Consider the following 17,501-nt stretch of genomic DNA (forward strand, 5'->3'; position numbering starts at 1 on the left):
TGGGTAAGAGGTTTAGAAAGAATCAAGTTTTTCTCAGTTTCCATCCAAGAAGAAGGCAACCCGGCAACCATATCTGCCCACCATAACTGGATAGATTGGCAAATAAATAATACAGAAGGAGGGAAAATAGAAATGAAGGGACAGAGTCTTTATTAATGGATGGCCTCCACCAAAACAGATGGATCGGGGGATGGGAGGGGTGGAAGACAGGGATGGGGGCCAGGTTCAGAGGAGTAGGAGCTGAGAGAGGAGCCTTATTCACGATGACCAACTCTGTAGAGCCGTCTTTAATAATGGAAACAAGATGTCATGCAGATGGACAAACATGAGAGCAAATGAAATGTGGAGGCCATGGACATGCAAAATGACAGCCTGTCAAAAATAAAGTCACAAGAGGTTCTCTCCTCTTTGCTGCCTTTACTATTTCCCTCATCTGTCAATCTTGTATGCCTTTGCGCGTGCGCGTGCGTGCGTGCGCGCGCGTGCGTGCGTGCGTGCGCTACAGTTTTCAACCCCTGAAGGATTTCCCCCCTTAGATGCTGTAGGTGCAGAAAATAGCCTGAAAGAAATGGGCATGCTTTCAAAGTACTCTATCCATTCTCTCCACTTTCCTCATTCTATTTCACACACACACAATTCTGATTTCTATAAATCATTTTAAGACACTAATTAGTACTTTTGTTATCAGAAACTGCCCCGAGCCCCCTATATCTCTGCAGTCTTTCATTTTCTATTCTGCTCTTCCTTCCTCCCCGGGGACACACTTACTCATTCATTCCTTCACCGCTCATCTCTCACTGGACTGGTAATGGGGATTAAAGGCTAATTGAGGCTTAATTGAATAACGGATTAGAACATGCATGCAGATGTTTTTTTTGTTGTTTTTTAGCTTCTTTTTTTTCTATCTTTCCTATAAAAAAATTATCATGGGCATATTGTTTTTCTTAGCATGCTGATTAACCCACAGTTGCATGTGTTCACTCCTTGGTTAAGCCATTTGTATTTCAAATATAGCAGATGCTGTCAGTTATAGCCTGATCATTGTAATATATATACAGTATATATTTTTTTTTAAATCTATTTAGGTATTCATTTGCCATGTAGGACAAAGCCCACCAGTTTAAAAGACTTTTTTTTTTTTAACCAATCTGAGCATTGTCATGCTGAGGGAATAAAGGAAAAGGTTTTCTATTTTTAATCCAAACAGCCTTTAATTTATGATATCCAGGGAGACGAAGGAGCCATTAGTTGGTGCCATGCAGACAGACCAAAAGGCTGTTTGGCTATTTGATTTTCATGGGTCTGAATACAAAGACAGACAGACAGACAGACAGACAGGCAGAGTGTGATCTCAGGCTGTCTGTACTCATTATTGTCTTCACATATTTTCCTCTCTCTCTGTCTCTTTCTTTGTGTCTCTGTCTCTGTCTGTCTCTGTCTCTTTCTCTGTGTCTCTTTTGCTTTTAATGTCATGTCACTGTGTCAGACACCTCCACACCATAAGCAGATTGGGAGTCAGCAGGTGTGTGTGTGTGTGTGTGTGTGTGTGTGCGCGCGTGCGCGTGCGTGCTAAAGTCTGTGTTATTTTTGGGGGGATGGGTGGCATCTTTATTGCCATGGGAACCAGGGTGGCTTGTAAAAAAGAAATGTCTGGTTTCTATGGCAACATGCTACACAAAAGCAAACCTAAGATGCTTCATGCGTCTGCAACAATGCTAAGGATATTTAATATTATAGGCCTATGTACTGTAGGCTACATAATTGTGCAAGTGAAATCGCAGGAGTTGCCCAGATGTGACAGAATCAAATGTGATATTTTATCCTGCAGAAGAGATAGCCTACATGTTGTCATATATATCCTATATATATATATATAGGATATTAAAAAAAAATATCTAGCCTGCAATAATTCTGTTTGGATCTTGAAGTAGGCTAGACCTACCCTGACAACACTCACACCTGGGAAAAAAAATAAGTAGTGCAGCCAGCATTAATGTCGCTTTTACATGCTGGCTGCACTTTGAATATGTTGGAATAAATTCCTAGAAACCTCTGTGTCTTTGTCACACACACGCTGCCACTCAGTCCGTATGGACTCTGTTTGTTTCTCTGCATTGTAGCTGCAAGTAGAGGCGGGGCGAGAGAGAGAGAGAGAGAGAGAGAGAGAGAGAGAGAGAGAGAGATCGGTCCCCGGTCTGAAAGCCAGTAATTAGTGACGTGCCTTCCCAACGAGGAGAGCTGTCGCTGCTGGGAGAGCAGCCCGGTGGCGGATGAACAGGGGCTCCGTCAGACCACCGGGGCGATGAGGAGAGAAGAGGACGGACGACAGAAAGCCTTCTGCCGCAGAGGAAACCCAGATTAGGCTTGATTTGACAAACAGCTCTACCGGCATCCCCGGTGCGTGCACACCGCGACTCCCACCCACCTTGACCACCCATCAGGTTGTGTAGTGACTTGGTGGTGTAGGGTGGAGCTGGACGCACGGACAGTCGGCAGGATAACGTCTGAATGCGTCTCATTAGATGATCTCCGTCATCACCGGGTCGGTCCCCCCCGTTCCCCTGTTCAGGTAGGCTACAACCTGGCTTCAGTTTAGTGTTAGCTGTGCGTCTTCTCTGCAACCTGTCCGAGTGCACAAACAGAACTACTCAAACCATTCGTCAGTTTTTAGGAGGAAGTAACAAGTGTAATTATGAGACCACTTTGGCTCTGCGATGGTTTTTCTGTTGCGCACAGAGCCATGCAGCTTGCAGGAGGCACTGAAGGCAGCACGGTAGTTGCTATTATATGTAAAGTAGGTTATCAGTATGCTTTCTAACCGCAGAGCGGAGAAACGCCGCCTCGTTTAAGAAGCTTTCTGTTCTTAGTGCTATTCCAGCGGATGAGCGAACCCCGGGGGAAGGGGCGCCCCTGTGACCGGAGGAGGGTTGGATTCTCCCCGGCTGGTGACCTCCTGCACCGGGGGGGAAAATCCTCCCACTACCCGGCGTCACCTCACCTCCACCTCCACCTCCACCTCACAGCGACGCAGGCCACCGATGCGTCCGGCAGCCCCTGATGCTCAGCAGTGCTCCAGGGCTTTCCGGTCGGTGGGAGAGGCTCGAGCCGCGGCCACGCGCTAGGATGCTGCGCCAGGTGTTGCACGCGGGCCTGAGGACCTCCTTCCACGCGCTCGGCCGGTTCGTGGCGAGCCACCCGGTGTTCTTCGCCTCCACGCCCGTGCTCCTGTCCATCCTGCTGGGGGCCAGCTTCAGCCGGTACCGCGTGGAGGAGGACGTGGAGGGTATGCTCGCGCCGAAGCACAGCCTGGCGAAGATAGAGGGTAACCTGGTGGACAGCCTCTTCCCCGTGAACCGCTCCAAGCACGCGCTCTACTCCGACCTGCAAACGCCGGGCCGCTACGGGCGCGTGATCGTCACCACCAGAAAGGGGAGCGTGCTGGACCCGGTTCATCTGGATACCATACTAAAGGTAAGCAAGGCAACGGCAAGGCGCACGCACCGTAGCTCTGATTCCAAACAATTTTCTAAAACGTCAATTTACTTCAATGGGTGCTGGTCCTGGTAAGCACATTCATGAATGAATTCGAAAAAATAAAATGTACTTTTTAAGTTACACCATGAATATAGCCTAAAATACAGCTGATAAAAATAAAATAAAATTCATACACACAGAGAACCGTAACGCCTTCAACCAGGGCAAATGCTTAAGATAATGAACATCATTTGAACATTTTAAATGTCTCTCTTGTAATCTTTGAGAGGATTTTTTTTTTAGTTCAAGAGCACAAGATAAAACTCACCAACATATATGCTCACAATCAATGATTTAAGGACTCTGGTGTTTAGAAGCTGCTACAGGCTAATGCCAACTAAAAACACATTTATGCACTGTCTTGCCTGCATTGTTTGTTTTTTTAAATCACGGTGTCTATAGCCTACGTCATAGAATGAGGCTGCAGTGCATCTGCAGAATCCAACTTTAAAAACAAATCAATTCCTAGTCCCATTCAGAAATACACACAGTGGTAAAGGTCAGTGTCTGCAGGCCTGAGTACATATGCCAGCTGTCTTCCTCCTCATTCTCAGTGATTGATAGTCATTACACAGAACAACACAGTCCCATTTCAAATAACCCCCGACAACCTTTTATAGTTATGAAGCAGGGCATTTTAATTACAAAGTGGAGTTAGCTGGAGCTCGGAGGCCTCTGTCTCTGCGTTGGTATTCCTTAATGGATTTATGAGTATTAGTTTGACACCCCTGGAGCAATTAGCTAAATTATTTCATGAAGTTATGCAGTTGTAATCAGAGCTTGCAGACTAATAGCCCTGAGACACCAAGATTTATTGTATAGACTGTGTGTACATACCCACTGTACCAACACTTCAGGCGTGGGTGCAACTGAGAAAGTCTGTTGATCTGATCTGTGTGTGTGTGTGTGTGTGTCTGTCAGATGTGGTTATTGTGATCCACTTTGCATATAGCCAGACCACAGTGTTGGTCCATAGAGGAATCCCACAGTTAAGAGACAGGCAAGTTTAGGGCTGTGCATCATTTACTGCCAACAGGCTGCAAGAGAGAAGAAGAAAAAAAATCACTGTTACATAATCTTACACTGTTACATATCATCTGTGAGTTTCAAGACTCTGTACTTTTCCTTCTCAGCATGCCTTGTCTACTTGTGCATCAGTTTGTGAGTTCCTACGTTTCCCAAAATGCAATCGAACAACCCCCGTGAGAACAGCTCTGTACTTGTTGCATGAGACAGCAATAGCAGTGATAGCCAGACAGGATCACCACTCGCAGCAAGAGTGAGAATTGTGAGTCACACCCAATGACTGCATTGAATTCTGGTCTTTTTAAGCTTCTGTCAGTGATGCAACCGAAAGCTCCCCTGTGATGGATATCATTATAAATATGATTAATTAGTGTCTGAGCCGCATTTGTGAGTCGAACGCTCTTGCTCTTCGATTTTGAAGAAGTCAAAATACAACCTTTGCTTTGACACCGTTATTCAGAGAGGCGATTTTTTTGTTCCGATAAATCTTGGTCCTATCTGTGGTGTAAATACCTTGGTGTGATGTCACATATAGGATCCAGTCATCCACAAGAGTCAGAGTTGATCCGTCTGTCAACTACTATTGGATGGACGTCATGCCATTTTGTACAGACATGGTCCTCAAAGGATGCTTACTGCATTAAGTGACCTCCTGACATTTTGTCTAGTGTCACAAGCAGATCTAAGTCGTTACTTGTCATTTAAAACAATTTCAACATCGACAGATGGATTGGCCCAAAATTGGCTACAGGCATTCATGCTTCCCAGATGATGAATGCTAATAACTTTGGTTATCCCCTGACTTTTCCTCTAGCACCATGATTAAGTCAAAATTTTGTGTCCAATACTTCGGTTTATGACCACAAACAAACTTGCAGAATGCTATTCCTGTCATCCCTTAGCACTGGTTATCAAATGTTAACATACTAAAATAACATGGTGAAAATGGTAAACATTTTACCCGCTAAATATCAGTAATGAATATTGCCATCCTGAGCATGTTAGCACGCTGACTTTAGCATTTAGCTCAAAGTTGTGTGCCTACGAGCAGCCTCACCGAGCTGCTAGTGTGACTGTAGACTCTTAGTCTTAATTGAAGATGTTCATGTTGTAGGAGCTGATGTTTTTCTTTAACCCTCTAAAGACCAGATACTTATAAGTCAGAGAAATCACAAATCTGAATATATAAAAAAAAATGTAAATTGATGTAAATATTGATAATAGTGCTGCTTCACCATAAGGTGGAGGGTGGGGGTGTGGCCTTGACCAACTGCCACTTTGCTCGTTTGAAAGCCATGATGTCTCTCTCTCATGGGTGGGCCAAATTCTCTGGGCGGGCAAAGCAGAGAAAGGGGAGGTAACCTTGCTCCTTATGACCTCATAAGGAGAAGATTCCAGATCGGCCCATCTGAGCTTTCATTTTCTCAAAGGCAGAGCAGGATACCCAGGGCTCGGTTTACACCTATCACCATTTCTAGCCACTGGGGGACTATAGACAGGCTGGGGGAACTCGTATTAATGTTAAAAAACCTCATACAGTGACATTTTCATGCCATGGGACCTTTAACCAACACAAAATGCTTATAAATTTAATTATACTGTATATTTAAATACAATTATTTATGTCAGTATACCTAAAATGAATATGCTAAAAAAAAATACTGATAGGGCTTTTAAAGTTAATTTAGTGATCTAAGACACTTGGATTGGGAATTTTAAGGTCCTACCAGGAAATTGCGAACTATATTAATGAACGACTGGTAGAATTTGGCAGTAAAAAGCTAAAAAAATTAAATGAAGAATGGATACATTTTACAACAGGACGGTGCATTGAAAGAAGTTAAAACATTTTTTTTAATCAAGAGACATTCCTGCACACAGAGACGAACACACACACACACACACACACACACACACACACACACACACACACACACACACACACACACACACACACACACACACACACACACACCCCCCTCCCTCCGAAGTCAATGCAGCACTCTGAGGTGGGAGACAGCCCATGTTCGCCGTGGCAGAGACTGGCATCAGGCCTGTTGCTTAGTAACCACGTCTGTGGATGCTGGCACTGTTGTCCTCTTGCCATAGAAACGGAGGAGGGTTCTGATACCACTATTGTTACTCTGTCGAGTAAGACACACGCGCACATGCACACGCGCGCACACACACACACACACACACACACACACGCACACGCACGCACACTCCCCCACATATCTCTTTCTCTTATTCACACAAACAAACAGCTCGAAAGTGGAAGCACACAAAGTAAGCGAACGAGCCACACACTGTGAGTTTTACTGTGCTGCTCACTGGAAAACTTTGATGGGACTTTTTTTTTTTTTTTTTTGGCCCTTGCCACAGTTTGTTCCAGCTGAATTGGGCAACTGGGACGCTAACTTTGCATGTGTGTGTTTTCTCCGCACACAGCTCCACAAGCGGATCTACCAGATGCAGGTGACGGTCCCGGCCACAGGTGTCAACAGCTACAACTACTCCTTCTCCTACCTCTGTCTCCCCGATGACAAGAACGTCTGCATCATCGATGACATCATCCGCGCCATGGAGGAGATCCAGTCAGCGCGCACCGCCAACCGCTCTGTCCCAATTCTGCGCTACCCAATCACGCAGCTGGCAGACGGACGGCAGGCGTACATCGGCCACCAGCTGGGCGGCGTGCAGGGCTGGGGTCCCAGCGGAGCGGTGCGAGGTCAGGGGACCGGAGCCAGGGGAGAAGGTGTACGTTCTGCCAGGGCTTTGCAGCTCACCTACTACCTCCAAGCACATGGCAGCCTGATGGACCGGGTGGCCAGCCAATGGGAAAAGGCCTTCTGTGCCGAGTTACAGCACTTTGCAGCATTGCACCCTAAGCTGGGGTTGTATCCTTCTACTTCCTCTTCTCTGAGAACTGACTTCCAGTTTTCCTCAGTGCTGGCACACCGCCCCCTGTTGGCCAGCTTGGGGGCGTGCGGTGTGCTGGCCGTCCTCTGCTGCTCTATGAGAGACTGTGTGAGGTCTAAACCCTGGTTGGGACTGCTGGCGTTGCTGTCAGTCACACTGTCAGGCCTCACTGCTGCTGGGATACTCAACCTGACCGGGGCCACCTACAACTCTACGTACCTGGGCATCCCTTTCGTCATGCTTGGTAGGTTTAAAATGAACACTTTTGATGGTAAAATAACAAAAACACAAGACATATTTGACATTTAAAGTCTTAGTAACTCTATATGTCCTCCATTTGTCTGGAAAGGGCTTTTAGGTTGAGGATATTTTTGGATGTAGGCCTACACATTTTGAGAACTTATGGTTGTTGAACAGAGAGCACAGAGAAATCAAAGAAAAGTGAATCTTACGCATGGCAGGTGGAAGCCACGGTGAACATTTCCATTGCTTTAATATCTCAGACTGCCTGTGTTTACTGTCTGCTTCTTCAGTTCCTGTGATGGGTTTTGCAGATGCCAGCCTCAGGCTGAATGCCATTTCAAAGTAGACAGATCATCAAAATGACTGACAAGTGGCAGGACATGAACTTGACTTGGCACTAACAATACATTTTCGTACTGGAGGCAGAAACTTAATCCAAAGGCTCTAAAAAAACTAAGTTGTCAAGATAGGGTTCTTGAAGTCTGGAACAAATCCAGAGTTGGAACTAGAAGGTTTTTACACTATTTTACATGTATAAGAGTATAAGTTAAGATCTGGACTGTTGTAGATAAAAGGACATTTGGTCCTCAACTCAGGGTCAACCAAGTACTGATCCGATACCAGTGCTCTCTTTTTCAATTCATTTTTATGTAAGGCAACATGAGGCCAGGGATCGCTGTGGCACTAAAAACTGTATGATTCAATGAATTATAGAAGAAACAGTGAATTTTATGAAGCGATGAAGAAACTGTATGTAATGTGGATCGATCACATCATCGCCACTTAATAAGGTCAGTATAGTCCACGTGTGATGCAGACTTTGTTCTGAAGATTAACAAATAATTCATAGAAATATTGCAGACTTGAGATGATGATGGCGACCACGTCACAGTACTCATGACCAAAGTCCTCAAGGGAGCCCAAATCCTTTTTTATTATAGGAAATAAAAGACTTTAACGAGAAAGTAAGTCTTATACAGACTGCAGCAGTGTTACTACACTTGTACACTTGCATCTGTGATAATCTTCAGGCAAATATTATTTGTTCCCAAATACATTGGTCGTGGTTTGGGAATTAACTTTTTTAAGCAAGGCATCAGATTAACAAACCATCTCTGCTCTTGAAGCCACAGTGATTGATTCAGCAGTTATGGGAAAATGCCTCTGCAATATGCTGCAGCTTGCATGTGGAATAGGGGCTATGAAATGTATTTTTTTTAATCTATTTAATAAGTGAAGTTAGTGATTCAGTTCATATGTTTGGACAGAGATAATATGAAAAAGGGATAGAAAGCAAACATAAGTTTAAATACAGTAAATAAGAATTCAACAAACTAGGAGCAAAATGAAAATGCATACTATCTGCGAAGGTGTACTTGCACTTTATCTCAAGTGCATGCATACTAAATACTGTAGGATGTGTGGCACATAACCACTGCTACACACATGCAGTCTATACCATAATTACTCTGTGATGTGGAGGAGGAAAGGCTGCTGTTAGGCTTAAAATAACTGTAGCGAGAACCAAAGAGACAGGGGAATAGAGACAGAGAGGGAGCTCGATGAAATATCACTCCAAACGGGGGTTGAGATAAGGATTCTTTTTAGCAGAAAATGATGTTACATTGTAGTTGGAAGGAAGGCAGGCGGGGTTTTTCAGAATGAAGTAGACAGACAGAAAACGTGTGATATACTGTACAGAAAGAGATAGCAAGAAGGAGAGGAAGAGGGAGAAATGCAGTATTTAATGTTTTCAAAATGTGGTAAGAACATTTAGCATCTTTCTATGACAGACAGAAGACATGTTTGTGCAAAGCTGGCACAAAAGACAAACCGATGTGTTGATGTGGGAAATAGCAAAAAATAGCTTGTTCCATAATTTCATCATTGAGGAGGAGTGTGTTTGTGAACAAAGGGGCGTGAGTTAATTATGTAAAGGCTTTGGGACACAATTTAAATTTATCTCAGTCATTTGTGCATTTATTTATTTACAACCTTGTTCATTTTCAAAACATCTAAATGATGTCAAGTTTTTTTGGTATGGAACCGCAGAAACGTTTAACGTTAAAGTAAAGAAAACCGACATCTCGTGTTTGGTCAGATCTGTAATCGAACGACAAGCTGCAAAATCAATCAACAGAAAAATAATCGTAATTTTTTAAGAGAAGAATGACATACTTCTAGCTTCTCTAATGTGATCATTTGCAGCTTTTCTCTGTTTTATAATGTAAGTTAAATATCTTTTAATCTTTCAAAAGAAGACATTTGATGAAGTCTCCTTGGGCCCAGCAAAACTATTTTTATTTCATTTTTTTTAAAAACATGTTTATATTCCTCAATGTGAGGTATTGAAAAAAATAGCAATGTTTTGGTATTGGTACCTAAAGGTAAGGTATAGTGACCGATATTGAAAACGTAAAACCTATCCCTAGCCTAATGTTTGCATGTCTGTTTTTTTTTTCCATAACCAACAGTTTTCAGTATCTGAAATCCATTTTATGACTACTAAACAGTAATATTAAGGCTCTGAAAGGCTTCTGACCAAAGGACACACCCTTATCGTAATGGTTATTTTCTCCTGTATTAGGACCTAAATGTGTGTGTCCGTGTGTGTCGTCGTCCAGGAGTGCACATTAGCCTTTCTCAAGCTCTGGTAAATATCGAAATCCTTGGGAAGTGCCGTCCCCATCCTCTCGTTTTGCTCTCATTTTTTCTCTCTGCAACATTAACCTCCCCACCTCTTCCACTGTCATTCACTGTCTAATTCCTCCTTCACACACACACACACACACACACACACACACACACACACACACACACACACACACACACACACACACACACACACACACACACACACACACACACACACACACACACACACACACACACACACACACACAGCAGACTTTCTCAGTTGCACCCACGCCTGAAGTGTCGGTACGTTATGCTAAGGTGTTAAGTGTTTCGCCATGGTGAGGTCACTTTGGGGGGGAGGGAGGGGGGGGTGACTCATGGATGCCATGGCAACCAAGGTAGAGGAAACCATTAAAAACCATCTGCTGCACATATTTAAACATGTATGTGCATGTACATGAAGGTGGTGCATTTAAATCAAATGGACGTCAATGTGAATTATTGAATACAGCATCAAAAATGTATTCTTTACATGATGTTGCTCATGTTTCAAGCTATAAATCTGTTGGATTATTCGTAACAAGTTTTCTCTTCTCAAAATATTTTGAATATGTAATTATTTATTTATATAACATAATAAATTATTAAAGGTGCCGCAGGTAGGATTGCGATGATCCAGGACTTAGCCAAAAAAATGTAAACATCGACAACTTCTCAGTCCCGCCCCCCTTTCCGCTAAAGCCCAAAACGGTCTCCTAAGCCCCTCCCCCAACAAGGGAGAATGAATGCGTGTGCATGAGCAGTGATTGACACGCAGTTAGACACCCCCGGCCCTGATTGGTGCATCTGAACAGGGAGCTGTGGATTTTTGCAAATCCCACTAGGTGGTGCCAGAGGAGCTGGATTTTTTTTTAATTACATGCTTCATGTAGTTCTACTGGAACATAGGTTCAGTTTCAGCAAATATGACAGAAAGTTAGTTTTATAAGGCTTACCTACTGCACCTTTAACTGTACTTCTCATGTCCAGCTGCTTCAAAGTTTTCCAATTTCCACAACAACCAGGGTTGTTGAAGTCACAGGAAGACTGCATTTCCATGGTGTCTTACATCTGTCATCTCGCATATTTCTGCTTTAAAAAGTATGTGAGGTGTGACATTATGCAGCGAGGACTGCTCAAAAGCATGCCGGCTGAGTTATTGCACTTCCTCGTGCAATGTTGTGATTCCTCAAAATGACTAAATTGGAGGGAAGCGGGCGAGCAATCAAAGCATTCTAGGGAAAGGAAGCAGGTTGGTTGGAAATGAGCTTGAGAGACTGAGCCAAACAGTAAAATTGTAGGCTGTAAAACCAAAACAACGAGCTGAAAGAAGCTAAAATGCTCTAGAGTGCTTCAGGAAATTGCAGACTACAAGAATTTGTTGTGGGCTCATCGTTACGAGTAAACCTTTTTATATTACACGTAGTCATTTGATCACTGGTTATTATAACCCTTGTGTTGTCTTTTCTAAATGTCTATATCAGAAACATGGGTTTCTTTTTAACTACCTAATTTTGATTGGCCAAAAATAACACGGATGATGCCATACAAAGCGCTTTGCAACGCTACTTTCATTGCATTTTGGGTGTTTTATGAAAGTTTTTTGCATTTTAATTTTTAATAATTTTTTTTTTTATGTTTCAAAACAGTATCCTCACTGAACGTTGACATATACGCTTCTCTGTGATTATCCTTCCTTTAATATTAGTATAAATAATTCAAAATTTCTGCTTTTTTAACTCAAGAATGAGATTCCCTATAAATGAGGATTATTAGTCACCATGAATTCCAAAAATAATTGTAAAAGTAGTGGTGATAAGTTGGCGTTAGTGGTGTTTATACATGGTAGTGAAAAGAAGCATTAAGCATTAAACGCAAAAAAACCCGCCAAAAACATTGACATAAGCACCAAAAGTGTCGAAAAAAGAGACCTAGAGAAAGGTTTTCAGTTTTGAGCCGGGAGGACGACGCATGGTCAGATGGAAGACAACACAATGGTTAAAAATATTGAGTTTAATGCAGCTCAAAAGTAGAAAAAAGGTCTGGAGTTAAGTAGGTATTATAGCGCAATGCCCCTTTAAACCAAGCTATTAATTTCATACATTTGACTTCCATTCCTGTTTGTTTCCCACCAGGACACGGGCTCTTTGGCTCCTTTGAGATGCTGTCGTCATGGAGGCGAACCCGGGAGGACCAGCATGTGAAGGAGCGCGTGGCGAGCGTCTTCGAGGACGTCATGTTGCGTTTCTCCGGCTCCACCATGCTCCACCTGATGACCCTGGGCCTGGCCGCCTCGCCGCTCACCAACATGGAGGCTGTCCGGCTTTTCTGCCGCACCGCCACGCTGTCTGTCACCATCAGCTACGTTTACATGTTGTCCTTCTACAGTTCCTGTCTGGTGTTCACGGGATACTTAGAGACCGGGTACAGACATGGCTGCTTCTGCCGGCGAGTCCCCAAACCGGACCGGCTGGACTCTAAACCGGCCTGGTACAGGTGTCTCATGTATACGCGCTACCAGGACGAGGCTCAAACAACCAACCCACCGCATGAGGTCGATCACAGTCCCGCCCAAACGCCAAACTCTAACCTAACTCTCACACATGCACACATACACCCACACACGCCGAACAACACTGCCGCGCACGGACACGTTCATGTGGCTAACTCCACGCACCCGCACCCACTCCCACACCCACTCCCACTCCCACTCCCACATTCCACAGCTAACACGGAACCTAATCCTCAGGACTCTCACCTTTTGCTGGGGTGTGTGAGGCGTTGCTATGGAGACTGGATCACTAACACCTACGTCAAACCCTTTGTGGTTCTGCTGTATCTGGTTTACATCTCCTTTGGATTGATGGGCTTCCTGCAGGTGAGACAAAAAAATAGTCATTTTGTTACGGTATTATCAGTCAATCAAATCAAGCAATTTTTTAGGGGTGTCCCCGACTAAGGATTTACACATCCGAATCAGAATTGACAAATCTTTCTATAGTCGACTGATAGTCGAATCATCTGTGTGTGTGCGTGTGTGTGTGTGAATGGGTTGGGAGGGGCACGACACTAGTCAACAGGAGGGTAACATGTAAACCGCAGACGCGTATTTCGCATCCGCCGCAGGCATAACCGTCTCTCTTTTGGGAACCTTCACCGTCCACAACATTCACTGGCCTCATTGTGAAGCGAAATAAACTCTTCAATTTTCCGGGATTTCTCTTTTCCTTTTCTCGGGCAATGGCGGTCTCAAATCTAGCTTTCTTTGAGTTAGTTTTTGCGCAGCTCCGGTACTACTACTGCTACTACTACTACTACTAGATGAACTGCTATCGTCAGTCTGATACTGTGGGTGGATCTAGAAAAAAGACTAACATATTTTAAGTCCCAACATATGATATTGCTATTCGTAAATTAAAAGCGCCATTATATATGAAAAAGTGAAACGTCTTTATTGGTAATAAACGTACCCGTTTTAAGTGGAAAGCCATGTTTGTTGTTGACGAGTGGTAGGACATGAGCTGTTGGCACAACTTGCATTTTACTTTTTTTGGATCATCTTTTACCATTTGAAAGTGCATCCACACTTTAGATTTTCTTTTTCCAGACATTGTTAAGTAACGTTAATCTCCTCGTCTGATGCTCCTCGTCTGTCGCGGATCAGGGAAAGTGAAACTTAAATCTTTCACAGGGGTGGTTGGATTTACACACACGTAAAAAATATTTATTGAACTTTTCTTTCTTTCTTTTCACTTTTTTTTACAGCATTATCATAATTAAAGGCTGTATATAACTTAATATAACCGTACAAAACCAGTAGTTCTGTGTGAAATTAGACATTGAGCACCCCCATATTGCCAAAATGGTATGATCCTCGTTTCATAATAACACCTGCGAAGATCCGACTGTGAGATTGGTGGTCGAATCAGGCTCCGCATATCGATGCATCGAATCTTCGACTATTCGGGGTCACCCCTACAATTTTTATTTATTAAGTTACAATTACAGTGAAATTTAATCCCATCAGCTCCTTCAACTTCCTGCATGATTCATCATGAGGCATAATGTTTGTGTTTGTGGAGGGAGGGGGGGTAGGATCCGAGTGGCCTCGTATTATACAACCAGATTGCAATCATCCTCATAAAGACAAAGTTTGTCATCGCTCTGCTCAACTAATCAAAGACACACATTTCTGAATGAAACGTGCACGAATCAGCATGAATCCTTCAGAATAAAAGCTTCATGTGCATACATGTAAACTGACTAATGCACTTAATAGCACAAATCCACTTCCAGAAGTTGTAGCATTTTGAAATAGTTTAATAATTTTAGAACAATTGCACTCTATGTAATTTAGACACTGACTCGCTGACTGACGGATGATCATGTAGCTCCTAATAGTTAAAAAAAAAAAAAAAAGAGTTTTGGCACATAAGTAGGCTATATATCAAGGTATACCATAGCTTCATATTTGTGTCATAAAAGTCATTTTTGTCAATATTTTAGGTGACAACTGATTTGCTTGTACATCAAACACACATCATTCCAATTATTTTTACAATGTTTTTTTTCACTTTATGAGGTTTTTTAACATTAATATGAGTTCCCCCAGCCTGCCTATGGTCCCCCTGTGGCTAGAAATGGTGATAGGTGTAAACCGAGCCCTGGGTATCCTGCTCTGCCTTTGAGAAAATGAAAGCTCAGATGGACCGATCTGGAATCTTCTCCTTATGAGGTCATAAGGAGCAAGGTTACCTCCCCTTTCTCTGCTTTGCCCACCCAGAGAATTTGGCCCACCCATGAGAGAGAGAGAGATCATGGCTTTCAAACGAGCAAAGTGGCCGTTGGTCGAGGCCATACCCCCACCCTCCACCCTCAGATACAGTATTAGGGGACCACTAAGGCCTATATAAAAGAGACTTCAGATACAGTATTAGGGGACCACTAAGGTCTATATAAAAGAGACTTCAGATACAGTATTAGGGGACCACTAAGGTCTATATAAAAGAGACTTCAGATACAGTATTAGGGGACCACTAAGGTCTATATAAAAGAGACTTCAGATACAGTATTAGGGGACCACTATGGTCTATATAAAAGAGACTTCAGATACAGTATTAGGGGACCACTAAGGTCTATATAAAAGAGACTTCAGATACAGTATTAGGGGACCACTAAGGTCTATATAAAAGAGACTTCAGATACAGTATTAGGGGACCACTAAGTTCTATAGAAAAGCATCCAAAGAGCACCATGTCATGGGACCTTTAAGATGTTTGTTTGTGTTCCTCAGTTTGTTTGGTCCCTGTGTGCTGGTTGAGGGGATAGTGAAAAATAACTTTTTACACAAGACTCAGACACACTCATGTACATGTCTTACAAATAAACACACTGTTTGACCTGTAATAAATGTGTTTCTGTTATCGGCAGGTGACCCAGGGTTCAGACCCCAGTGCACTGGTTGCCATGGATACAGCGACAGTATTGTACACCCGTGCCCAGCAGCGCTACTTCAGCTCGTACTCCCCTGTTATTGGATTCTACATCTATGAAAGCGCCCCCTACTGGAATGCCTCGGTGCAGCGGGACCTGTTGGAATACGCCAAAGGCTTCCAGCGAATCAGCTGGCTGGAAGCTTACCTGAACTACCTGTCGGATCGCAACCAGTCCACCAGCCAGCCGCGGGAAAACTTCACCCACACGCTTCGCCACTCTTTCCTCCGCGAGCCGCAGTTCGCCCACTTCGCCGATGACATTATATTTGCGGAGCGCGGCCAGGGCGAGGAGCCCGACGTGGCTGCGTCGCGAATCTTCTTGGTGGCCAAGACGACGGAGAACAAGCGGGAAGAGATGTCAGTGCTGCTGGACACGCTGCGGCGCCTGTCGCTGACCTCTCGTGTCCGCTTCCTAATCTTCAACCCCTCCTTCGTCTACCTGGACCGCTACGCTGCAGCGGTCAGCTCCCCCCTCAGACACTCACTGCTGGCGGTGCTCTTCCTGTTGGGCCTGTCCTCGCTGGCCGTCATGGAGCCGCTGGTGTCCGTGTGGCTGGGCCTCACCCTGCTCTCCGTCCAGTTCGGGGTGCTGGGCTTCATGACCTTATGGGGCGTGGAGCTGGACTGCATGTCTGTGTTGTGTCTGATCTCAGCCTTGGGACACTCGGCAGACTCCAGCGGCCCCCTCCTCTGCGGTTTCGCCTCGGGTCAGGGCGACAGCAGGACTCGCTGGGTGAGAGTGGCGCTGGAGAGACACGGCGTTCCCTCTCTACAGACGCTCATCTGCTACAGCGCCGCCCTGGTGCCCGTTAGCTCCGTGCGCTCCAACCTCACGCGCACACTGTTTCGCTGCCTCACCCTCACGGCCGGCTGCTCGGTCCTGCACACGCTTGCGTTCCTGCCCACCCTCCTCACCTTCCTGCCTCCCTCCAAGACCCAGGGACAGCGGCCGGAGGGAGAGGGGCAGAGACAGGAGGTGGAGTGCGTTGAAATGAACGACAGCACCCGAGTGGTAGACCAGATCACCACTGTCTGAGCATGGGATGCTGTTGGTTTTTTTTTTTCTTCCTTTGGCCCCTCGGTTGCCATAGTGACTGCCGGCTGGGAATTGGTTCACTGTAGTCTGAGCGGCCACTAAGCATGCTGCAGACAAGAATGCCGATCCTTTTGAAGACGGGAAGAAAACGGAGAGTGTCACTGAGAGAAAGATAGGCTGGAAAGAAAGGGGTAGAGGGTCAAAGGAAACGGTAAAGGAGAGTGGGAGGCTAGTGAAGACAAGAAGAAGAGAAAGATGGGTTTCCAATGCAGTGTATCCATGGTTACCTGCTTGTTGCTAGTGCTGTGTGGCATGTGAATCAGCTCTTTCCCAAAACAGCCAATCAGAAGTTGAGGATCAGCTGAGGTCATGCCTGGCCATGACGTTATTACAGAGGAAGTGCCACATTTTTTTCACGTGTCCAAAAGTTGCTTTAGATCTGATCACAATGTTTGGCTACTGCTATCTGTTCGCCATATCAAGTTGCACAAATACAGCTAAAATGACATGAGGCAATCATCTGTATGACTCAAGTATTTCTACTTTAATGCTGGACAAATAAAGTCAAA

General features: G+C 44.4%; 1 protein-coding gene across 2 annotated transcripts; it reads left to right on the plus strand.

Moving 5' to 3' along the window:
- The first annotated feature begins 2,865 nt into the window (after nucleotides 1–2,865).
- Nucleotides 2,866–17,501, plus strand: ptchd1 (patched domain containing 1). 2 transcript variants are annotated; one of them, XM_028570042.1, is made up of 4 exons: nucleotides 2,866–3,471; nucleotides 7,012–7,726; nucleotides 12,537–13,279; nucleotides 15,832–17,501. In XM_028570042.1, the coding sequence occupies exons 1-4, from the start codon at nucleotides 3,058–3,060 to the stop codon at nucleotides 16,930–16,932; spliced, it is 2,973 nt and encodes a 990-aa protein (XP_028425843.1). In that variant the 5' UTR covers nucleotides 2,866–3,057; the 3' UTR covers nucleotides 16,933–17,501. The 2 variants fall into 2 exon arrangements, with proteins under 2 accessions (XP_028425843.1, XP_028425844.1); XM_028570043.1 differs by lacking the exon at nucleotides 2,866–3,471 and adding an exon at nucleotides 3,513–3,563.

Source organism: Perca flavescens, chromosome 22, assembly GCF_004354835.1.
Source record: "Perca flavescens isolate YP-PL-M2 chromosome 22, PFLA_1.0, whole genome shotgun sequence".
Taxonomy (NCBI): domain Eukaryota; kingdom Metazoa; phylum Chordata; class Actinopteri; order Perciformes; family Percidae; genus Perca; species Perca flavescens.